General features: G+C 40.5%; 5 protein-coding genes across 7 annotated transcripts; 4 read left to right on the top strand and 1 right to left on the bottom strand.

Annotated features, from left to right (window-relative positions):
• Nucleotides 1–1,655: 1,655 nt before the first annotated feature.
• On the top strand, nt 1,656–2,346 carry LOC116194884. The gene has a single exon (XM_031523792.1). It carries the CDS (start codon nt 1,849–1,851, stop codon nt 2,125–2,127), a length of 279 nt encoding a protein of 92 aa, XP_031379652.1. The 5' UTR covers nt 1,656–1,848; the 3' UTR covers nt 2,128–2,346.
• A 912-nt stretch (nt 2,347–3,258) lies between these two features.
• LOC116194885 lies at nt 3,259–3,770 on the top strand. Its single transcript, XM_031523793.1, has one exon. It carries the CDS (start codon nt 3,382–3,384, stop codon nt 3,646–3,648), a length of 267 nt encoding a protein of 88 aa, XP_031379653.1. The 5' UTR covers nt 3,259–3,381; the 3' UTR covers nt 3,649–3,770.
• A 960-nt stretch (nt 3,771–4,730) lies between these two features.
• LOC116194535 (vesicle-associated protein 4-2-like) lies at nt 4,731–7,617 on the top strand. 2 transcript variants are annotated; one of them, XM_031523354.1, is made up of 8 exons: nt 4,731–4,944; nt 5,178–5,549; nt 5,840–5,910; nt 6,428–6,509; nt 6,666–6,784; nt 6,942–7,019; nt 7,136–7,255; nt 7,337–7,617. In XM_031523354.1, the coding sequence occupies exons 2-8, from the start codon at nt 5,306–5,308 to the stop codon at nt 7,397–7,399; spliced, it is 777 nt and encodes a 258-aa protein (XP_031379214.1). In that variant the 5' UTR covers nt 4,731–4,944; nt 5,178–5,305; the 3' UTR covers nt 7,400–7,617. The 2 variants fall into 2 exon arrangements, with proteins under 2 accessions (XP_031379214.1, XP_031379213.1); XM_031523353.1 differs by lacking the exon at nt 4,731–4,944 and having other exon boundaries at nt 4,994–5,549.
• Nucleotides 7,618–11,384: 3,767 nt separating this feature from the next.
• On the top strand, nt 11,385–14,955 carry LOC116194267 (protein NRT1/ PTR FAMILY 2.8-like). The gene is made up of 3 exons (XM_031523038.1): nt 11,385–12,717; nt 12,847–13,064; nt 13,156–14,955. The coding sequence occupies exons 1-3, from the start codon at nt 12,621–12,623 to the stop codon at nt 14,551–14,553; spliced, it is 1,713 nt and encodes a 570-aa protein (XP_031378898.1). The 5' UTR covers nt 11,385–12,620; the 3' UTR covers nt 14,554–14,955.
• A 181-nt stretch (nt 14,956–15,136) lies between these two features.
• Nucleotides 15,137–23,153, bottom strand: LOC116194265 (vacuolar sorting protein 18). 2 transcript variants are annotated; one of them, XM_031523035.1, is made up of 23 exons: nt 22,767–23,153; nt 22,480–22,692; nt 21,847–21,986; nt 21,474–21,569; nt 21,332–21,399; nt 21,094–21,195; nt 20,799–20,943; nt 20,439–20,582; nt 20,222–20,341; nt 20,052–20,108; nt 19,855–19,917; nt 19,650–19,757; nt 19,369–19,511; nt 19,124–19,202; nt 18,941–19,003; nt 18,706–18,836; nt 18,312–18,417; nt 17,969–18,157; nt 17,633–17,860; nt 17,394–17,549; nt 16,588–16,746; nt 15,890–16,006; nt 15,137–15,701 (listed from the first exon to the last, which is right to left on the bottom strand). In XM_031523035.1, the coding sequence occupies exons 1-23, from the start codon at nt 22,927–22,929 to the stop codon at nt 15,531–15,533; spliced, it is 2,961 nt and encodes a 986-aa protein (XP_031378895.1). In that variant the 5' UTR covers nt 22,930–23,153; the 3' UTR covers nt 15,137–15,530. The 2 variants fall into 2 exon arrangements, with proteins under 2 accessions (XP_031378895.1, XP_031378896.1); XM_031523036.1 differs by having other exon boundaries at nt 19,858–19,917; nt 22,767–23,152.
• Between the last annotated feature and the right edge of the window lie 413 nt (nt 23,154–23,566).

Raw genomic sequence — 23,566 nt, 5'->3', positions numbered from 1 at the left:
ACAAGCAAAGAGAATAGCTCCCTGCAATCTTGAAATTCAACATTGTACTAAGTCTATCACATTCTTACAGTTGAACTTTGATTAGCTCTGGCTTAGCAAGTTCTTCCTAGAAAGTTCCTCTGGAGAGCATTTTGGCATAACACTCATTGCTGCTGTAGATAAGATATGGTTGACATATTTCAGTTTCCACTTAAGGAGAGACTGCTGCATGCAGTTCACTCGTCTCAATAAAACTCACTATTTCGTGTTCAAATAATTTGTTCTTCAATTTGTTGGAGTGCATGTGTTGTGGAAAACGATTCTATCATTTGTAGAAGAATTGCAATTTCGTGATGGTGCTTTTGTATATAGGATTGCTGCTTCAGATGCCTACACCAAATAAGTTACGGGATTGGTAATATGGTTTCTGCAGTAAGCTCTGGTACATGTTTCAAATTCTATGCAAGCTGTCAACTTGAATCCTTGTTAAGTATTTGTTCGTTAAATTCTTCCCTTTTCTTTCGACTTCCAGGTGAAGTTCTTCCGAGAAAACTCTCTCAGTTGAAAAAAATGTCAAATTGCAATTATCAAAAAAAATCAAAATCAAATTCAAACATGTAGTATAACATCTGCTGCATTGAGAAGATGTAAGAGGGTACAAGGCCTAGTAAACCGATAACACGTGCATTTCTAGGAAAGAACAGAGCCATAGAGGGGACTCATATAAGGTGAGGTCCCCAGCAGATGAGATGCATGACTTTCTCGGCCTTCTCAGCTTCCCGGAGCCTCCGAATTTCTTCTGCAGCCTCAGTCTCCTTCGCAGTTTCTGTGGAATTTGAGACCCACCGGACCTGCTCCTGCTTGGAAGAGTTGATGGATGATTCTGAACCAGATTTTGCTTTTGAGGGCTTGAACCCGCCAAACATGGCCTTAGAGCTCGAGCACGAGCCGCCCCGGTCTTTGAGCCTTTGAACAGATCTCATGCAGATTCTGGTCATGCACCTTAAGCTCATCAGTTGGCAGAATATGTTCACTGTAACTAACCAATCAGTAAAGAGTAATCGAGCAATGTTGTTATTCTTGCTGCTGTGGGTTGTTTGTGAATATATATATATATATAATGTATATCAAGCACGAAGCTTACGCCCCTGGAAAGTGGAATCGGAAAAACATGGGGAACGAAACAGAGAATGATGTGTCACTCGTTCGTGGCCGGCCCGTGTCGTGCTATCGAGCCGGACCAGACCCTTAAATCCAACCGTACATTTGCAATTGGATTAGCAGCCCGTGCAGATAGAATAAACAAAACAGCTTGTTTCCATTCCTCCCGTTTTCCGGGCAGCAGCTGAATTCTATCTATTATACAAACCATAAAACCACGTATTGTTAGGTATGCTGTGTGCGCCGGGTCCACGAGAGCCCGGCGAGGCATCCGCACATGTGAGCTTAGAGTCTCGTGATCCCGGTGCACACCATGATTGCGACAGACTCAACCTTAACTCCGGCTACTTATCTGCCACCTCGTCATCCCGAAATTCCTTCTATACCCCTTTCTGGCTGGAGACGTGGAGCATGACGACAAGGCCCAATGGTCATTTCGACCAGTCCAAGGATTCCGGGGTCCCCTCGCTCCGCAAAACCATTTGCTCGCTCTCCCACCCACATTGAGCGCCCACCGGTTTCAGTTGACAGGTGCAGGCATCCCGACGTCTTCCTTATCCGTACAATCCCAAATCTCTCCGGTCCCTCTCCTCTCTATATAACCTCATCTCCCGCAAGATCATCTGCACCAACGGATCATCGAAACAGCACTAAAGAACATTTCCTCAATTTCCAGTCGGTTCAATTCAATCAGTTCAAGAAAAGCAAATGAGTTCAAGTAGCAGAGCTTGCGTGGTCGCGGCTAGCGTGGCGGTGGTGGAGGCCCTCAAAGACCAGGGGATCTGCCGGTGGAACTACCCCATCAGGTGCGCTTACCAGGGCGCCAAGAGCCGGGCGAGGTCCTTCTCCCAGGCCAAGAACCTGTCGCCTCAGTCTTCTTCCTCGATGGGTTCGGGCAAGATCATGGAAGAGGGGAGGGAGAGGATGATGCAGTCGGAGGAGTCTCTTAGGAAAGTCATGTACTTGAGCTGCTGGGGCCCTAATTAGAAGCTCAATCCAGCCTCCTGGGGCTTGATATCACGGATGAGATTATCCGATGTACATTGTAATTAGATTCCTCGAAATTGAAATACAGAAAAAAAAGATGAAATTTTTCTCAGCAATTTTTACTCTGTTCACCAGAAGAAGACATGGCCAACAGTATTAGCTGATCTACACTACTATTAAGAGAAGGGGGATTCCAAATAAGATACAATTTCTCAAAAAGGACAGATCTTTTCCTGTTCTTTCTACTGATTCTGATGTGATCAAAACCCCTCATGACTGCACGATTAATCGAGAGGAATAGATATGTATGTTGCTTTTCAGATGCAAATCTCGTTTTACTGGTCAGCTATGTCTAGCACCATAAGATGCTCATGCTGAATTAAGAATCTTAAGGCCTGATGTCCTTCTCTTTCTATAAAGAATTCTTTTCCTGGACAAGATAAATAACGAACTCTTTGAAGTGTCAAGAGTATAAGCCATCCTTAAGATCACTTGACTGACCCATGTCGAAAACGGATTACCAAATTTGGTGTACTACAGCAAAATCTACACCTCAGCGAGGCATTTGGCAGTCACAAGCAATGGGCATAGCTTCTTATAATCTTCGTAATCAACCTTGCACTAAAAGCCTTCCACATTCTTCCAGCTAACTTTGAGTAGCTCTGGCTTAGCAAGTTCTTCACTAGATAGTTCCTCTTGAGAGCCATTTTGGCCTAAGACCCATTGCCGCTGTAGATAAGATATGGCTGCCAACTGCTGACACATTTCATTTTCCAGTTAAGGAGACACCGGATACGCTTCTCAGTATTATCCTTTCAGCACAGCTCCAAAATTACTAAATATACCAGTGGTTTCCTCTCCATAACTTTGGGCTTAAATGGATTTTAAAATGAGAAACCGTGTGCCTCTCGGTGTCAAGTGGGCAGCACCAATAATTTTGCCATTGTCATTATCAGGAGAGAGCCCGACACCCGCTTTTGTCCCCACTCAAACAATGTCTTGAGAGGCACTACAAGGGCAGTTCTGCCATTTTGCCCCCACAAAACCAGTGGCATTCCCTTCATTAGCCCCCGGTTTCCTTCCCCAATATTTGGCCTCTTTCTTCATACATTCATTGTACCCAAGGATGTACTGCATCTACCTATATAAGTAGCCTACGAACCATCTCCCAGTCCAACACAACCAAGAAGTTCTTGAAGCAATATTCCATTAGATCAAGAGGGTCTTCAAAAGAGAGTTCAGAGAATATAAAGAATGAGTCTATCAAAAAGGGCTTGGGTTGTAGCAGTGAGTGTTGGAGCAGTGGAGGCATTAAAGGACCAGGGATTCTGCAGGTGGAATTACACCATCAGGTCACTCCACCAGCACGCCAAGAACCATGCCAGGTCGGTTTCTCAGGCCAAGAAGCTGTCTTCCCAATCTGCAGCTGCGGTCTCCCGGGTAAGAGACGATGAGAAGGTGAAACGGGCTGAGGAGTCTCTGAGGAAAGTCATGTACCTGAGCTGTTGGGGTCCTAATTAACTGGACCACTAATTCTTGGTTCTTGGCAGAGTACCACGAATCAATTGTACATGATTGTGGGTTATAATTTCTGTTCTTCGGTTTTGGCTCCATTAATTAAAGAAGATAAGATTTTGATTCAATTTCGTGATCCAGCTGAATGACTCTGTTCTTCACAATTCATTGAATTGCTGGTAGCTGATAGCTCAATTATATTTATGTCCCTGCTGGGATCAAGCTACAGATAAAATGAAATCCGGTCTCACTGATATAATCAGGATGCGAGAGAGAATACGACATTCAGTCACTAAGCACTCCCAAGTTTTCCAGGAGAAATTGAATCAGAATAAGAAACCACCCAAAGCACGTATATATAACATATGCAAATAATGGCAGAGCATGGGAGAAACCCGAGTCTCCGCTTTGTTAATCAGAACAATACTCACTAAGCACTCCAAGTTTCTCCTTTGAGAAAGTTACTATGTCTTCGAGGAGACCCATCTGGTTCAAGCCTAAGAGTGGGAAATAGAACAGAGTCGGGACGGGGCAGAACCGAAAACAGAAGGAAAATTTTCGTGTCTGGTTGGTTCAATGTGGTAAATGGCATTTGTTTTTCCTTCTGGCGCTCATAAAAGATCAAAAATAGAGCGCAAATTACACTAGAACAACCAGAAACATACATTAATTACTCATTTGATAGTGCTAAGACTTCTTTTTTAATGACTCTCATCCAAACCAATACATTGTCATGTCATCAATGTAAACGAAGCTCGAATGAAGTGCTGTTTCTTGCTCATTATAATACATCGGTGTGTTTTTGCTGTTGGTGGTCCCATGGTGTGATTGTAACTCCCTAATAATCCATTTGCATTATTCTATTATGGAAAAGCAATATGGAAAGACAAAACAAAAGCATCTTTGCTGAAAAGACAGTGATTGGAGCACCATGTTAAGGATGATGATGGATTGAGCCTAATTGCTTTGCAATATATCACAGATTCTCTTATTAAAGAAGATGATCATGCAGATTGTCGGAGGGCCCTTGATTTTTACAAAATGCTGAAGACTTTTCTGTCCCTTTTCTTTCATCGAACCCAAAAGCACCAATCCAACTTCATTACGCATCATGATTTCTCGGCATGCTCCATTTAGGATGTATAATTGAATCAAACTTTATTCATTCTTTTTCAACAAAAAGTTGTGATCTGTTAAGCAGTTGCACAAGCACTATTCTTGTTTCGTAAACGATAGTCGTCGAGACAACGGTCTTCTATCGCTCGAAATTATCAAGTGCCAGAGATGACTTTAAATCAAAAGGTAAGCATTGTGTGATTGCCAATTGGAAGATATAGGAAGCAGCACATTCCATGATTGGTCCTGACGATAATGGAGAATCTTGTTCTTGAGAAGAAGTGCAGAATTTTTTATAAGATGAAGTACTTTAATTTCACCGACCAATTTTACTGGAATTAAACCCAACAACCCAACATTGCCAGTTGACCCATTTGACCACATTCCAGATTGAACTAAACGACCGCCATTTTTAACAGAGCTCGAAGCTGTGCTATCAATCCATCACTACCCAGCATTTATCTGTTGATCAAAGGATTGTCATTTCCTGAAAGGAGAGCTTCCGACTAGGGGGTTCTCATTTCTGAGGCATTTCCTCCGCCAAGCAATGGCCGTCGACGGTGAGAAGACGGGTGGTGACAAGAAGTCGTGGGCACTCTGCAAGATGGCATTTTGGCTACCGACGAATGCTTCTGCTTCTTCCTCCGCTTCTGCTCCCACTTCGTCGTTTATGTCGAGCAACCTTTGTTCGGGGGGTCATTCTGCAAACTCGGTTGCAGCCATGGCGAAGTCTCTGCTTCCGACCACGAGAAGGCTCCGCCTTGATCCTCCTAACAAGCTCTACTTCCCATGTAAGCCTCTATTCCCATGATTGCCAACTCCTTTGAGCTAAAGGTTTCCTTTTCAGTTGATCTAGAGCTCTGTCCAGTGATCTTCTATTTGTATTTGTCCTCCCCTTCAATTCAAGAATTGCCCAAGATTTAGACATTTAATCTTTCGATTATTTTTTCAATACGGTGCGAGTTGCAGTCCACTGGCCTGTTGATGTGATTCTTGAGCAAAGTAGTTGTCATTCAAGCTGAATACCATTAACACAAGCTTGATCTGTTTGATCTCGTTCTCTTTTTCCTCAATTCTTCAGATGAGCCCGGTAAGCAGGTGAGGAGCGCCATAGAGATAAAAAACGTGTCCAAGTCTCATGTGGCCTTCAAGGTGAGGAGAAAATGTTTCTTTCACTATATAAGATCCCGTTGCTTACGTTTTTCACTTGTGATAACTCGACTGTGTCACACTAATAAGGGAGCACAACAATATAGATACAGCTTTTCTCGGGTGGTGAGGGGCAGCACTCAATATTTACTGTGAAATTATTGTAGATGTTCTGTCTTGTTCTTAAAGTCTGTAGGTGAATTTGTCGTAGGTGCTGTTTTTTCTAGAATGTCCAGTTTGGTTCTTGAGCAAGGCAATGGAACATGTGTTGATGGAAATTTTATGCAATGTAAACCGGTTAGAAGTTTCTGAATCAAACTCCATTGCTTTGGAACTGAAAATGATCACCAGTTAACAAAACAGCACTTATTCCGTTATGTGTTGCTGATCTTTGAGTTCCTCCTGAAAATGTCTGCTTGACTATGTAATAGTGCAATTATCCTCTTCCATAAAGTTAGTATCCATAAATTTATTGCACAATGACAACTTTACCGAGCAGACTTCTATTTTATTCTTTCAGTTCCAAACGACTGCACCGAAAAGTTGCTATATGAGACCCCCAGGTGAAGTCCTTGCTCCTGGAGAAAGCCTCATCGCAACAGGTAATTTGGTCAATTGTTCTTTAAGTCATTCCATTTCTCATTGACTCATGAAACTCAACGAGTTTATCCTTTTTCATGGTACATCTCTGATATGATAAAAAATGTTGAACCTTCCAAGTTGTTGGCTTGTTATTTTGCACTTTGGCTTGGCTTCAGTGTTCAAGTTTGTGGAGCCCCCTGAGAACGATGAGAAGCCTGAACATCAGAAGAGCAGGGTTAAGTTCAAAATTGTGAGCTTGAAAGTGAATGGTCAGATGGAATATATACCTGAAATGGTAAGTTTTGCTGGTGTTCTGGCTGAATCATTTTTTCATATCGAGAAAAAATGATTTGCTTTGTTTGCTTCCCTTCTAGTTCCAACTGCACCTGCCTTCATGTTGTTTGTCGATGGGATGCTAAACCATTTGCATGTATCACAAATTGTTTTTGCAGTTTGATGAACAAAAGGATCAGGTTTCGGTGGAGCAAATTCTGCGGGTCGTTTTCCTCGACCCTGAACAGCCAAGTGAGGTAAATATATTACTTTTGCGACATACGTGGTCTCTAGTAACTCAAAACAGAATAATTGGTGGATTGTTAGTTTCCTTTCACTGACAAGAGAACTGCTGGGTTTTGTTTGTTACAAGTTTATGGAGAAACTGAGTCGGCAATTGGCTGAGGCGGATGCCGCGCTTGAGTCCCGGAAGAAGCTCCCAGAAGCAACGGGCCCCAGAGTGGCTGCAGAAGGACTCGTGATAGATGAATGGGTCAGGCTCTTCTCACCATCAGCTGCATTCATTAGTATCTCATCCGAATTGGATTAATCGTGTCTTGCTGTGTCTTTGCAGAAAGAGCGGAGGGAAAGATACCTAGCGCAACAGCAAGTCGAAGGCATCGGATCAGTTCTCTAAACAGCTATTCCTCAGCTCCTACAAAGTTATATACTGTCTTATTTATCCACCAACAGAATTGTCACGGTAATGTTCGCTGTAATTAACACGAGTGAACTGATACCATGAGCGCGTCGTGTTACTTGGACGTATCAGATTTGATCAGACAAAATTTATAGTTTTGGCGGTAACAGTTCTGAAGCAATAAGATGAATTATTCACACGAGCGTAGTTGGAAAGTAACAGAAAGCTAGCTAAAACTAAGGTTATTAAGTTGTCTGTCCTTTTCAGATCATGACTTCCAGATTGTCTTTATCCTTATTCTTTTATAATCTATATGTATATATTTCTAAATAAAGAGATTGTGGGTCTGTTAAAAGTCACGAATTATTATATTGGCAGAGTTGGAGCAATAATGGTTATTAATTATTAGTCATTAACAAATAAAAGAAAAACGATAAGTGATCTAGAAAACAATTAACCATTGCAACGAAATTATTAATTAGCGCTCTTTCCTGGTGGAGAGGAGATACTGCTGTAGATATGATTCCACTTTTCCCTATTTTTAAAACTTGGCAAGTGGAACTTAGAACGAGATAAAGACAATGACGCAGAGGCTAATATAGTAATTATAAATAAATGAGATTGGGTTGTGTGTTAATTTATACAAAGAAACATATTAAATTTATGTATAATTAATAGTACCTGAGATGACAACTTCTAGTTTCACAATGACTATTCATTCTATTTACTTTTGCAATTCAGTCACATCTTGTAGATTCTTAATATTAGGAAAGATATGCTCTAATAGATATGAAAGCGACTTCATGTATATAATATGTTCTTTTTCAAATAGAAAAATTCATAACATTTCTTGAGCTTATCCAAATCAATTTGAGATGAAAGCTATAAAATAAGCGTCTTTACACATATAATACATATATATACTAGACTCCTGCGCTATGTGCGAAATCAAAAAGGTACAATTTTTACTCGATTATAGTGATAATGCATGAAATTAATATTCAACTACGAATTTTAAAAAAAGTTATGATATATGTCATTGTAATTAATTAGATAATTTTAATTTCAATATAATGCAGATGATAGAATTATAATAATACTAGAGTATGATCTGCCTTACGCGCGAAATCAAAAATAATTTCATATTGAAAATCGTAACCACCTAGGTAAAATTTACACAAATTATTTTTTATTTTTTGAGTTGTCGATTTATGCATATGCTGCACGCGAATTTTTATATATCAATTTCATTGCAAATAATATAAAAAGGATTATGAAAAATAAATAAATGTGATTTTATGGTGTCACTTAAGTTATGAGAGAGAGAGAGAGGAGGGAGAAAAGAAACTTAATGTGAGAGATGTCAAAGAGACATTGAAAGAATAATTAAGCGGTATAAATGTAAACAATAAATAAATTTCTCTAGTATTTATTTGAAAAAACCAAGTGACGTTTAAGCCCAGAAGAGGAGATAAGAGAATGGATTAGGGAGAGAAAAAGTGGGGAATGTGATATTGAGTGGGTAATTTTCCTAATTTATTTATTATTTTAAGCTTGAATGAATGACTCTAATTGATAGGGAAAGTAAAAGTTACGCAAAAAATTATTTCTCCTTTTATAATAGTACATATTTGAGGACTTCTACGGTAATTTTAATTTCAGAGTTAAATAAAATTATATTTTGATTTTAATTGGATTGTAATTATTTTATTATTGAATTATGAGAAAAATTATGAAAAAGTAATAAATAGTTGAGAGAGAGTAATGATTGTATTGTTGAATTATAAAAAAAGTAATGGATAGTTAAGTTAAGAGAACTTAGTATTAAAAATTAAATTGAATTGTTAAAAAAATTAAAGAAAAAGAAAATAATAATAATTGTGGTGGTAATTTTTATTGTGTAGTGAATAGAGTTAAAATTAGAGTTAAAATTTTAAAAATTTGATTGCGAAATCAATCGGGATGCTAATGTAAAGACTTAAACACAAACAGAAAAATACTTGTACTGGAAAAGAAAAAAGAAAAAAAAAAGGGCAAAAAGAAAAGCTTGGATCCGTCCAATGTCCATACACCATCATCCCATTGGGCTTCGATGGGCCACACTTAAAGAGTAGCCAATAAAAAATAATGACAACAATTACCTGATATTTAAGAAAAATGAAAATTATGGATTTAAAACAAATAAGGATGAATTGCTCGAATTACGAAATAACTTCAAAGGAGAAGAAGCCGCCCGAACAGGCCCTTTTTAACTCTTTTATTTCTCTGTTTTGTCCTTTCATAGCAACGTTTATTATTATTTGTCCTTCCATGACAATGTTATCATTATTATATATATTTATTATTAACATAGAACTTGTGATAATTTTTTAATATTTCAAACCCAATTATAATTATAATTATGTAAGTAATTACTTGTGCAAAAAAATTTAAAAAAATATATTTTTATATCCTTTTTAAACTAGAAAATCCTATTACAATTTCAAGAATATAATAAAGCATTTGTAGAATTGAAAATTGAAAAATTAAATTTTAAAAGATATATTTATTATTAAAGTGTATGAACCGTTAAATCAACTCATTATGTTTTTTTATTTTTAACTGTATTTAATATTGACATGGAAACTTTAAAAGTTCCTACATATCTAGTAAACATAATTGAGAAAAAAACATTTTCCCCATACCTTAGAGGGCGAACAACTTTTGCCCCCAACTTTTAAAAAATTGTACTTAACTTTCCAACCTCTATACAAAAAATAAGCACTTTACTATTCCGATCAAATTCCGATTTATTTTTTTTTATAAATTAAATAATAATATTATTATTAAATATTTAAAAAAAATCAAACTTTCGATCGACGGGTGGGGTGGTTGGTAGGGGCTCCTCCACCCCCAGTTTTGTGGATCCTGACCCAAAATTAAGGGATAGCGGAGCCCTTACCGGCCACTCCACCCCTTCGGTCAATGTCGTCGGAGGGTCGACGAAGGGGGTGGGGTGGTCAGTGAGGGCTCCGCCAACCGCGATCGAAAGTTTATTTCTCTCTTTTTTTTTTCCTTTTTCTAAATTTAATTTAATACTTATTACATTTTTTTTATTATCATAAATAATTTTGGCCATAACTTGACTGGAGGGCAAAGTGCTTATTTCTTATAGAGGTCGGGGGGTAAAGTATAACCTTTTAGAAGTTAGAGGGTAAAACTCGCCTAGTCTTCAAGGTCGATGGACAATATGCTTTTTCCTCAACATAATTTTACTTGTTAAATCGAAAATTAAAAGATGGAAATATTTTTTGTCAATTGAATTGATATGAATATATTATCTCCATAGATCAATTTATTTACTTATGCATTAAAAGCGGCAGAAAAAATTAGTGTAATTTAAGTAAATAGAAAGCTGAAAATTTGACGCCTGACATTACCTTATCAATGTTAAAATGAAATAGGCGTAACATCATTAAACCTATTCTTTATTTTCGCTATTATATATTATAGATAGATAAATGCGAAGGAACTGTCAAAAGCAAAAAGAAAAAGAAAAAGGGCCAAGGATCAAACGATGGTGGGGCCCGCTCGTAGGACTGAAAAGACAGGAGTAGGACCCACCAGAAAGTTATAGGTGTACACGGAGTTGGTATACATGGAGGGCTCTCACCATTCAGGAGAGGATGAGTCGTACCGTGTCCTTTCGGATAAGGTCGCCACCTGTCCCCACTCCCACTGCTCCCAGATTCCCCCGGTAATTTGTCATTTATCGCGATAAATTCACTCCATTTGAGGAGGACTTCGATCGCGAGCATTATTATATCACGAACTTATCGCGATAAATTGCGTTTTGGACAGTAGCGGGAATTATTGGTAACTTAGGATAGCACCAAAACCACGTGGGCCCACCTAAAACCACTCCTGTTTCCGGTTTCTCAAAAACCGCTTATGGTTCCCCACTTTCCGGTGTATAAATATGTTCTCCCTACGGTACACCTCTCCAAAGCAAACGCGGACACTGAACAAGAATCGAATTAGATCATTCTCTCGAGCCGTAAATCGAACGAAGAATTTGGCATAGATAGAAGAAAGAATGAGCTGCCTTAACAGAGCTTGGATGGCCGTCGGAGTCGCGGCGGTGCAAGGCCACTCAGACCAGGGCGTCAGGTTGAAGTCCGGCCTGAAATCGCTCCAGTCGACCAAGAGGATGTTCCTCTCCGGCGGAGAGTCGGCCGATCTCCGGCCGCTGGCTGGAATGGTCGGATCGAAGCTCGACGGGAACGTGGCTGGCCATCGTGACGGCGACGACGGAAGGAGACAGACCGACGAGTCGCTGAGGAACGTCATGTACTTGAACTGCTGGGGTCAGAGCTGAGATCGGTGAGTCGCATAGCCGTACATGAATCCTTTTGGTTGGAAAGCCAGCAGAACCTTAAAGATCGTCGCTCGCTGGAGCCTTCGGGTGGAAGATAGGAACGACCCGGAGCGCCATTTGTTGACTTGAATAGGAGAAAGGTCGAGAGAGAGAGAGAGAGAGAGAGAGAGAGAGAGAGATGTTACTGTAAATTATATATGTTATGGAAATGGAAATCGGGAAAAAAAAAGAAGGGACAATTTGCAGAGGTTCAAATTGGATTCTCATCTTCTCTCCATCTGTGTTCGGAAGTAATCGATAAATCCTCAAGCCGAGCTTAAACAGAAAGGCCATGGTCCGGATCAGATTAATGCAAAAATTGAGCTTCGGTATGTAGCAGGAGCATTTCATGACTGAAATTAAAAGAGTTGAAACTTGAAACTGGCATAGCCATGAACGGATTCTGAGTGAAAATCTTCCCAATATTCAACGAGGCGGATGCGAAGAACGCATAATTTTTCTGTACTTCTTGTTGGGTTTGGAGGGGAGGGATTGCTGTTTGAGTTTGTTTCGCCATAGCCGTGGGTTCAGGTCGAACGCAGTGGAAGCTTTGACTGAACTGGGAGACTGTCTCATTGGGGCCAAACCAGAGCCGTTCATAGGACAGGAAGTCTAGGGGGATGCGGTACTCCCGGGACTGCATGAATTTAAACTTGAACTTTGCCTAAATTAGAAAGAGGGAAGTTTAAGGATTTGTTTTAGTTTCTACCGTAATGGAACAACTTTCCGTGGTCGATGCTTATTAATAGGAGGTCCCTAAAATGAGGAGAAAGGATCTCTCTCGGGTGAGGCAGGGGAGGACGGAGCAGACAAGGAGAATCCATGTCTGCCGAGGAAGAGGCCGACTTGGAAAATGAAATCTCTTCCTCCACTCCTTCCCGGCCTCGGGGAGGATGGAGGGCCGTCTTTTTCATCATCGGTAAGATGAGATCATCGAGCTGCAACATTTCGAGTCTCGATCAATGTTTCTTCAAATTTGTAAATCTTGTCGTGCAGATGATCACGTTGGAGTTATGTCTGATTTGGTTGTCGGGTTTATTTGTTACAGGAAATGAGTCGTTCGAGAGGCTGGCGTCAATGGGCTTGATAATGAATCTGTCGGTGTACCTGAAGATAAAGTACAACATGTATGGGGTGTTCTTGATCAATGTAGTGAGCATATGGGGCGGTTCATGCAACATCTTGCCGCTGTTCGGGGCTTTCATTGCCGAGAAGTACTTGGGCCGCTTCAAGACTCTCCTTCTGGGCTGCTCTGCATCCTTTGTGGTGAGCTTTTTACTTCCTACGACCGCTTTTGTAAAACCGATAGCCATGGGAAATAGCACAGGTTTCATGTCTACCTTTTTTGGTTTGACAGGGGATGTCGATGATGGCCCTAACAGCAGGAATTCCTCAGCTGAGACCCGCAGCCTGTGATCCTTTACAGCCTAAATTGGACTGTCCAGAGCCTGCCGCTGGCCATCTGAGTTTCCTCTTCGTGGCCCTCGGGTTCTTAGCCATTGGAGCTGGTTGCATTAGACCCTGCTGCATCGCTTTTGGAGCTGACCAGTTCCAGGTCGGGACTGAGAAAGGCAGAAAGAACCTGCAAAGCTTCTTCAACTGGTGGTATCTCTCCTTCACTGCTACTCTCATCCTGGCGCTATCGGTTGTAGTCTACATTCAGACCAAAGTCAGCTGGGTCGTTGGCCTCGCGATTCCTGCTGGCTGCTTAGCCCTTTCGGTCGTGATCTTCGTGATTGGCCTCCCCACGTATGTGATGATGAAGCCTCAAGGAAGCGTATACTCGGACCTGGCTAAGGTGATCGTGGCAGCTGTAAGGAAGTCACGTATGAGGGGCAGGGGTGACTCAGGCACGAGTCCATCCTTCTATGACCCTCCATTGCCCGAATCAGATCCGCCAGTGACAAAGCTCCATCACACAGAACGGTTCCGGTTCCTTGACAAGAGTTGCTTAATCACCGACCCAAGCGAGCTGAACGCACAGGGCCTTCCAGCAAAAAGATGGAAGCTCTGTAGTGTGCAGCAAGTTGAGCAGTTTAAGTGCCTGGTTTCAATTGCGCCAGTGTGGGCCTCGGGGATCGCTTGCTTCCTTGTTATGGACCAGCAGACTGTGAATGGCATCCTCCAAGCAATCCAGTCGAACCAGGCAGCCGGGCGAAACTTCAAGATTCCACCAGGCTGGGCAGGCCTCACGAGCATGATTGTCCTTTCATTCTGGATCTTCCTCTACGAGACTGTCGCCCCATACATATCAAGAAAGCTCCAAGGCAAGAGGTGCAAGAGACTCACAATACAACAGAGGATGAACTTAGGCATCATAACCTCGATTGCCGCCATGATCGTTGCGGGAATCGTTGAGAAGAGACGCCGGGACATGGCATTAAGAAGTGGTTCCTTCATCTCTCCTATGAGCATGGCATTCCTCCTCCCACAGTTCGCGTTGTCGGGTTTGGTTGAGGCATTTGCTGCAATTGCGGTGATGGAGCTGCTTACGTCGCATGTCCCCGAGGGCCTGAGGACTGTGGGCGGTGCTGTGTACTTCTTCTCCATGTCCATCGCGAGCTACCTCACATCTTCCATCGTGAGCCTTGTCCATGGCCTGACTGAAAAGAACGGAAGAACGCCATGGGTCGGGGGGCGCGACCTGAATGCTGGGCGGCTAGACTACTACTATTACATAATTGCTGCTGTGGGTTTGCTCAACTTACTGTACTTCAATCTCTTTGCAAAGAAATGCATGTCCGTCGCCCTATAGACGAGGGTCGAGGGGTTCCACTCGAGGTCGGTCTTCACAGACAGCTAGCAAATGAAAATTATAACTGAAGGCTCGCTGATAATTTGCAGAGGGAAGCTCAAGCCATGTTTAGTACCAAGGAATGGGAAGATATCGGAATGAAATCACTATCTCAAATCCAATGATACAATGCCGTGATTCCATCTCGTTTCTTTTACAATCCTTCATATTCGAACATCATCTTAGGTCATTCCTACCTCTCTTTAGCCTTTGGGTCACTCTATCCTCCTCCGGAGTACATTTGTATAATTTACCCATTTGTATAATTGCCGGCTGCTTGCCGTGATTTGATTTTTAGTCTTATGAAAGTCCCTAGAGCAAAAAAGAGTCGCATTGTTGGTGTAATATGACTCGATTGATTCATTTTTGGTGCGTCTTGATATCGTTTCTGATTAGAAGATACCGCCTTTTCGCATTCTAATCATCAACCGGAAAAAAAAGCTTATGCGTCAAATAGTGCAAAGAACATTTGGAACAGGCATCACTTGATATCACCGAACTATCCGTAGAACAATAAACAGCTCCAAATACAAGAATCGAGCCGGACAGCAAACATGCACAGTGATTATTTATATATTTATTTGTAAAACAGACTATACTTGAAGGGCATCTCCCGCAAACAAAATCTGAATCTCATACAAGGTTGAGGTCGATTTTTTAGTAAGAATGGAGTATATCGTTGCTGAATGGATGATACAAGGTCAAAGCTCCAAATCTCAAAACTGCTTTCACCACTCCAGCAAGAGAGAAGATTTAATAGGCAGATCACAATTACTTCGCAGATAATTTGGATTTAAGAAGCAGTTACAACGATTCGTTAATTGGCATGATGGAGATCCTAGAGCAGTTGTGTCAGGCAGTAAATGAGAAGCTCCTCAAGCAAAATGCAGATTATAACCAGGGCAGCATTTCCATAGAAGGCGGTGCGCATGACGATCTCACACAGGTAAAGAAAGGCTCCTTTGGTTTGCGAGATGTGGTTTGATCTCCCATGAAGTAACCTGCACTGCTTCTTCTGGGGTAATAAACGGCAGAGAGATCTCTCGGATCATAAGGTCCCCACAGAACGGGCATTCGCTTGCAATGGCATCATCTAACTGTGATCTCAGCTGCAAATTAATAACGATAACCACTTAAATATATAATGGAAGATCTCCCCACAACAGGAAGGATGCTGTTTGAAGAATGAAAAGCTATCAACCAGAAAGAAGAAAAAGCATGCAAAAAATATTCATTAATCTTATCATTCTTGTTCCAAGGTAGGCAAATGCATAATAGGGGAGCTCTAGAGACCAACCTTATCAGCTGTAGCCGTGCTTGTCATTGATTCCTCATTAAGACTGCCATTCTGATCTCTCCGAGCTTCACTGCCCGAGAGAGTAAGTTGCTTCTGTAAATCTAATATATACTCTGCCTGAAACAGTTGGAAACCAAAAGATTGTCAGAAATATCCTCTTCTGGGACTACATTTAGGAGGGACTATGTATATGAATATGAATAGATGCATGAGAATGGTTTTGACAGAAAAAGGTACTTTTTTCTGCTAGAGGTTCCAAGAACGAACACAATTACTTGATGACAATGAGGAGAACAGCACATCAGAGCTAAGGAAGAACATTGGCAGTACAATTGGTGTGCTGATTTCCATTACAGTATGATAGGACATCCAGTTCACCAAAATCTTTGTGACAGAAAAATGAACCCCTACAATAAAGAGAAGCTCGACACCTAAAATACTGCCCTCTTTCCATCAATAGAAGGGCAACAAGTCTTTCTACTCCTAGGGAAATTCCCACATGGAGATGAAGAAGTGGACCGGGTTTACAGCATGAACATCTTACTTCAATTCACAGGAGAACATCCAATTTATTTTTTGTTCAAACTCAGATATATAACACCACAGGTATTAACATTTGCAGTGCTAGTGGAGATAATCTGATCGAGTATTAATTCAAGGTCTCATATCACACTTGAAGAAGTACCCTTCCAGCCTACCTGGGATTCAGTGGTACAACGTGTTACGTGGGCAATGAGGCACTGAGCATGAAAGGTATGTCCACAAGGAAATATATAAAAGGGAGCCATTGGCCCTGCCGCTATATAGCCCCGAGTCCGATACTCACCACTTACAGTCAAGATTTTACGCCTACACACCTGTCAATCATTATTAGAGAATTATGTCGCTGTAAAAGCCTGACATCTGGAAATAATGGAAGATCAGAAGCATGAAATGCAGTTTGTTGCTACTAGAGCCCCTACAGTTACATTATTAGATCATATGTCTAGTTCTTAGGATTTCGCCCCTCTTCGTCGGTCTTAATTTTGAATAATTGACATGCAATCTTGACTCTCCATTTGTAGTTGACCCGAGAATCTAACATAGCATTTTATATATGGTTGTTGCATCTCACATTTAGCCAAGGAATCTCAATCAGCGATTATTGGAATGATTTTATCGTTTTAAGGACATTTTAGACGAAATGCAATTCTATATATATATATATATTCAAAATGTGGTATTTGCCCCTATGTTTCGTCTCAGTGAGGCCATCTTTTGCTCCTGTATAATTCCTGACACTCCTCTCTACTCAGAGACAAAATCTAACTTCTTTCATTCCATATGTTCACAAAAGCTAATGGCTTAATTTTTTATGACCTTGATATTTCTTCAACATAACTACTAGTTATGGAAATATCTTTTCATAAAAGGAAATTTATAGAAGAATAATTATTTATCCTTCTCCTTTTATCTTCAACCTATCTACTTGGTCAAATGCTTATAGGAAGAGAATGGTCTATACCCCACAGTCCTCATCACGATCAATAACTGCATATCTCTGAGCAAGCACACTAATATCATTTCTGATATTATCTGCACCATGTGTTGCATCATTCATCTCCTCTTTCAGTTGTTCTATTTGCTTATTGTAATCCTCCAAGGATGAACAGATAGCCTCCTGAAACATTCCACATGGAAGAATTTGAAGTTAGAGAGGTTATTTTTGGAAGCAAGGAAGAAATCTAGCCCTAGACTTATTACCTTGAAGTCGTCAATAAGGGCAAAATCGGGAAAGAATGGCAATATATCCTCAATCTTAAGGAGGCCATCAGTTTCCTTGAGAAATGCTATTGCTTTCCGAATGTTCTCCCTCTTCACTCCTTTCTCCTGTTCAATAACATGCTTTGCGATCATGAGCCAAAGCTTCTTCCTCAGGTCTTCGTCATCTTCAACCTTGTCAGCCTCAGCCATGGCAAGCTCTGGGTCAACCTATTACACAAGAGGAAATAATGGGAGTATCGTAATATAAATTACCAAATGAAGCAACAGCATTGTGGCGAAAGAGAGAATAGTTAAGAAAGAATATTATTGTATTACCTGCAAAGCCAGAGCAACCGCTTCTTCATGCATGGACATCATGCTATATATGTGGACGCAAGCACGCATTCGCTTTTCTTTGAGGCAAAGTCGCAAGGCATACTTTGGATCATAAAAGAACTCGGGTCCATTATCTCGTCCTTTCCCGAACTTGCATTGCAAGAAGCGAAGAAGTGCACTATCATCTTCCTACGTGTAACAAACAAACCGATAGCTTCAAATTAAACATCTTCTACCTTGTATTCTGGGCAACTCCAATTTAATTTAAACCATAAGGATCATCACCGGCCATAATCTTGACCTAAACAAGCTAAAATCCACCAAATTAAATAAGGCCGTTTACCTGCTTGGCATACAAAGAGAGTAGCAAATTGTGAATTCCAGGATCCTCATTATGCAGACGATGAACACAAAATTCCAAGTATTTTATGACTTCATGGGTTTCATTCCTGCATTTAGTATAATTGGAAAAAGAACTGAATGGAAAGACTAAAAACATAATAGTTTCAAATTTAGAGTGCCATTATCTCTTTCTGAAACTATGGTTAGGCTCAGAATCAGCCTTGGAGACAGGAGAGGACCAAAAAAATTAAAGTTCGTCTCTAACATAAGAAACATCGCTATTTCAAGGAAATAAGCTGCTTCTTATGATAATCCGAATTGATTGTAGAAATGGTTACTTTCAGCAGTATAAATATTCATGACTAATCAGATGCTCATATGTGGTGATACATTACTTTGCATGAGGTTCACTTGAGTATCTCATCATTGCAGGAATCAGCTTCCTTGGGTTCAAGTTTTTAGTGGCCATCCACGACTCCACAGTTTCATAAGCATCGAGCATGATGAGATCTGGAGCAAACTTATACTGCAAAAACAGCAAAAGACTCATTTGTTAACTTCCTACTGACATATGAGGGAAATTTAATAAGCATAATTGTTGGGTCCAAAATTCAAATCCAACAGTTTCACCTGAAGATCAACTGGAACAGAAGGCTTCTGAAGAACTTCTAGAGCTTTCTTTGCTTCTCCTTGCTGAACTCAAATTTCATAAACAACTTATTAAAAAAGTTATGGAAAAGGTCAAACACCAAGAGGAAACTGCTAATAAATATAAGACTTAGGCCTTCCCCAAAAGTGGAATCTGCAACAAACCTGGATATAGTGATGAACTACAATGTCATACTGCTCCTTCAGACTGGCAAAATAAACCAGTTCTTCCACTCTGCCATAACTGAAATAAAAGAGCAACAGGATATGTGTTAATCACTTCCACAGAGAGATATAAAAGACGAAGCAAATTATAAATGGAGAGTATTGACCTATGATCCACTTATTTTCTCAATTTTGTCTCGATTATTCCAAGAAATAACTTTCTGCACAGTTATATCAAATATTACCTCTCTAGTAGTTTCATTGTAGTTGCTTCATCCAATACATCCTTGCAGTCACTCAGAAAGGCACGGAATTCTCTAATAATTGAATGGTAGTCTGAATTACGGTTTTCTAGAGCAGTGTCATCCTCTAAGAGTAACCTGTTAATCTGAAAGTTAAAAATCCAAAAATTCAAAATTTATCATCACAGCACCTTAAAACGACATCCAAATCAAAAGGCCATAATGTCATAAAAGGTAAGACAGGCAATAAGGTGAAATGACTGTATCAGATAGAGAAGGGAAACCTTGTCCAAATAAAGTTCAGTAGCCCAAGTGGAAATCATCGTAATTTGGCATTTGTCATCCTTTGTAAGATTGTCAAGCTTCCTCAGCAAAAAAGTTCTTAAAGCATCCTGTGAAACAAAAATCTGACCTGAAAAAAAAGTTCCAAGACATGCAGAGCAGCATAACTAAAGATACACTTAAATCATTCTGAATCTTAATACATACAACCTGCTCGCTCACACTAATAAACTTCAGTGTGATCTCCTCAAATGATAATACGTAGTTTATCTGCAAAAGACCAGCTGTCAGCATGATAACTGTTGCCGTGAAAGGGCACTTTACTAGAATAAACCAAAGTAAAAGCATAAAAAAAAAAAATTCCAACTACATCCTACACTAGTGCTACAGCTTTGAGAACTTACTTTTGCATAGAAAGATGCTGCTCTGAGAAACTCCCTGCTGGCAAAAGCAGCTTCAGCCTGTGGAATAGAGTTTAAAGTTATAGTCACACTTTGAAAAGCAAAAATATTTTTCATTTTATAATCTATAATTTAAAAGAAAATTTGTATAAACTGGAGAAAGATCAACGGACCTGAACTAGATAGACTTGATCTCTCTGAAGTGGGTCGCGACAATTTGCTAAAGCAGCAGCGTAATCCTTCATGTCCAGGTAGACCTTCCACATATCTCGGCCTTCATCATTAACTGAAACCTGGAATATATATTCAAAAATTCCAAAGAGGAAAAACATCAGCAGGTGAAGTCAATATTGAGGATTATTAGGTTAAGTTACTCTTACAAAAACCGACCTGAAATATAGAGTTTTGATCATATGCATAAAACAAACCAGCAGAGGCATCACTACATAAACCAATGATCCCTCTGGAAACTGACTCCGGAGTCAGATCAAATTGAAGCTCCTCGATGATTTGCTCACTGATTCTATTTACAACCTGCAATATGTGTAGAATGTGACATATAATTGAAGTAAATTTTGAATTGAAACACTATAGGCGAGACAGAAGAAATTTCTCTTAGATCCTACAATATGCATCCAAATTGACACAGCTTCAAGTTTCTCATCTTTCCCTCAATATCACAAGAAGAGAAAAAGCAAAAGAATCGTCTATAACAAGGGAAAATTCCAATCAGACTTGGAATGTACGCACCTTGACCTTGTTCCCCAGAAGTAGCAAAAAGTGAAATTCTGACACTGATAAAGAACTGGGTTTAAGTGTCTCAGAACCTTCAGAAAGTTTTGAATAACTCAAGAGTGCCTTGTTCTCCACAAAGTTTTCATCTCCCTCAGGGGAACTATGCAAGAGACACTGAAAGTATGTCAGCCAAAATTCAGGCTTTCGGCAAGATACATTACTGCTAAAGGAAAAGCCAACTGAATAAACGCAGAAGTCCAACCGGACCAAGTTCGGCCTCAAAGAAGATTAAAAAACACAGCAATTTTACCTGTGTGTTGCTCCAAAATTCAAACCACCATGATAGATCCCCGCTCCAGAAAGCCAAGCAAAATGAACAGCTCTTCTTTGCTTGATGAAGAAATGTAGTTCACTATAAGAGACACAAAATAAAAGATATCTATCAGGAAGGTATTACAGTGCAGATTAAATTATTATCTGCACATTTTGGTCAATTTGAGGTGGACAAGGTGGGAAGTATCTAGAGCAGGAAAAAAATGAAGACTTGCCTCCTTGGTATTTCACCTGGAAGCTCCATGAAATGCACTGCACGATCTAGATATCTAGCAAATACAGCCTGAAACACAGAAAAGTGGCCATGATATCAAGTTCTGTGACCTTCTATAAAGACCATAATGAAGCCAAACTTACTTCTGGAGACCCGATCCCAGTGAAAGAATAGAGTCGTGTTGGAGTCACAGCCATCAGATAATATCTAGTTCCAGTGGCTACACTAGCTGTTTCCACCTGGACAACAAACAGAAAAGACGCCATGAAGGACCTACCTAACTTGTGCATGGTACAGAATAATTCATTGAGAAGGGAAGAGAACACCAATTATAAAACAAGAAAGAAAGAAAAGTTTCAACTTCATCAATGAGAAATGTAATTTTTGGATGAATTATACGATTTTGTATAATCAACCTTCCTCTATCAGATTAAATTTCATATGGAAAATTACAGACTGATATATAGAAGGGGATCTAATATCAAGAATTTCCTACAAAATGGAAGAAAAAGATACCTGCAGCCCCATAAAAGCTTCAGGAAGTTCTGTAAGCTCAAACAGAAATTTTATGTATTTCTCTCTCTTGTCCTTTTCATCCACAGCCATTTCATAAAGCTGGCCATTGTCTGTGCCAAGAATCACTTCCTTGGTAGAAACTGCACTTGCAGAAGTTTCATAATCAGATAATCTAGATTAACCATGAGAACAAGCAAGCTGGTAATATTTGGCAGTGGGAGAATGTCAAAAATTCTCAGCATGAACAAGTAACATATAAACAACATATGATTTGTGATGCAGATATCTAAATACATAAGGGTTACATCAAGATCACTTATTTACAACTGGCATGAAGCTCATTTAATCAGATCAAAGCCGCAAGTTGCTAACACGAGAACGACTCTGGAATTGCGCCTCAAACAAGCATCCATTTCATGTGCCCCGGTAAGCAGACGCTAACACTGAAAAGGTCGCACCAAATCGACACAATTTGATCTGTTCTAACTTCTAAAACTATATGACTAACCAGGCACCACAGCGGCTAAAGCTTGTGTTGTTCAGGATAGAATGAATTCAGCATTGAGGCACAATCACAATCTCCAAGGAATCATTCTTCCTCTGCTCGATTCAGAAAAAGAGAGAAGAAATTACCTTCTGTAATCTGCTGTCTGTTCCAAGCAACTGCATTCACAACAAGGCCCTTTAATTTGCTCAGGACCCGAGGCTTGCTCCACTTGGCATGAATGTAGTAAGTTTCAGAGCCTCCATTGCCCGTCACAGTGGCGATACAATGGCTGCCCCCGGGATCAACAAAGACCTGGTGGACGGAATGCTCCCCAGTTCGACCGACGGTCAGATCAAAATCTGCAAACAAGATTCTCGGTGAGCTCCATGACACAGCATCAGACTCGCACCAGCTCAATTTCAGTTAATATTACCGTAAGAGTCGCCGACTCCAAAATCGTGCCTGATGACCCACCCCTTACTGGTACCGATCACGATCACGTCGTTCCCTGCGGCCATGCAGGTTATAACCCCGCGGCCCTTCGCGGCGTATCTCTCGAGGAGATCGACCGTGAAGACTTGCCTTGAAGAGTCCATCCCCGAGCTCGGGAGAAAAGTTCTGCCCTGCTGCGAAGGTACCCTTCTTTCTTGCTGTAATGATCTCCCAAGAACTTCAACAAGATTTGATTTTTCCAAAGATTATGAAATAGCAGTGATTCGAATGAACTCAATCGACGAACATCTTTTCCTCCATGTTTATGCAGCAGGTCAGGTGACAATCGCCTTCGGAAGAAGAAGAAGAACAGGTGCCCCGTTTCCGGTGAATAGTCGGGACCCGTCAACTTTCGTCGTTTAGCGGTCGACCTTTTCCTGACCGGGCACGGTTGTCGGACCCGCTTGCCTGTCCGACCCGGTCCAACAGAACAACCACCGAGTGAGTGTTTAAACCGGACCGCCCTGGAAAATCGAGATCGGCTTAGTTGGCAACAATATCGATTTTTATCCAAGTAGGCAATTGGCAGGTTCATCCCGTGAAAAAAAAATTTAGGGGTCGAATACCTCTTCATTTGCGGTCCGTGGATTTGCAACACGCGATCCAGTTGATCCCCGGCGTTGTGGCTAAAGACATGCAAAGATACGTATTATTCACCAAAATGATTTATGATATTTCGTCCATGATCTCTTTTCATATGCTTCATTATGTATTGAGTACTGTAATTTTGGGTCGAATTGT

The sequence above is a fragment of the Punica granatum genome, chromosome 2 (assembly GCF_007655135.1).
Source record: "Punica granatum isolate Tunisia-2019 chromosome 2, ASM765513v2, whole genome shotgun sequence".
In the NCBI taxonomy this organism is placed as follows: Eukaryota; Viridiplantae; Streptophyta; class Magnoliopsida; order Myrtales; family Lythraceae; genus Punica; species Punica granatum.
This window is presented reverse-complemented; position numbering and strand designations above follow the sequence as displayed.

What these genes read in the sequence shown, in the direction of transcription:
- LOC116194884 (XM_031523792.1), top strand. Translation starts at nt 1,849, where the DNA reads ATGAGTTCAAGTAGCAGAGCTTGCGTGGTCGCGGCTAGCGTGGCGGTG.
- LOC116194885 (XM_031523793.1), top strand. Translation starts at nt 3,382, where the DNA reads ATGAGTCTATCAAAAAGGGCTTGGGTTGTAGCAGTGAGTGTTGGAGCA.
- LOC116194535 (XM_031523354.1), top strand. Translation starts at nt 5,306, where the DNA reads ATGGCCGTCGACGGTGAGAAGACGGGTGGTGACAAGAAGTCGTGGGCA. An exon ending in TAACAAGCTCTACTTCCCAT is followed by an intron (nt 5,550 to 5,839) that starts GTAAGCCTCTAT and finishes TCAATTCTTCAG; the next exon opens with ATGAGCCCGGTAAGCAGGTG. An exon ending in ACCCTGAACAGCCAAGTGAG is followed by an intron (nt 7,020 to 7,135) that starts GTAAATATATTA and finishes GTTTGTTACAAG; the next exon opens with TTTATGGAGAAACTGAGTCG.
- LOC116194267 (XM_031523038.1), top strand. Translation starts at nt 12,621, where the DNA reads ATGTCTGCCGAGGAAGAGGCCGACTTGGAAAATGAAATCTCTTCCTCC. An exon ending in GGCCGTCTTTTTCATCATCG is followed by an intron (nt 12,718 to 12,846) that starts GTAAGATGAGAT and finishes TATTTGTTACAG; the next exon opens with GAAATGAGTCGTTCGAGAGG. An exon ending in GCTGCTCTGCATCCTTTGTG is followed by an intron (nt 13,065 to 13,155) that starts GTGAGCTTTTTA and finishes TTGGTTTGACAG; the next exon opens with GGGATGTCGATGATGGCCCT.
- LOC116194265 (XM_031523035.1), bottom strand. Translation starts at nt 22,929, where the DNA reads ATGGACTCTTCAAGGCAAGTCTTCACGGTCGATCTCCTCGAGAGATAC. An exon ending in TAGTTCATCACTATATCCAG is followed by an intron (nt 19,004 to 19,123) that starts GTTTGTTGCAGA and finishes ATTTGAGTTCAG; the next exon opens with CAAGGAGAAGCAAAGAAAGC. An exon ending in GCACGGCTACAGCTGATAAG is followed by an intron (nt 15,702 to 15,889) that starts GTTGGTCTCTAG and finishes ATTAATTTGCAG; the next exon opens with CTGAGATCACAGTTAGATGA.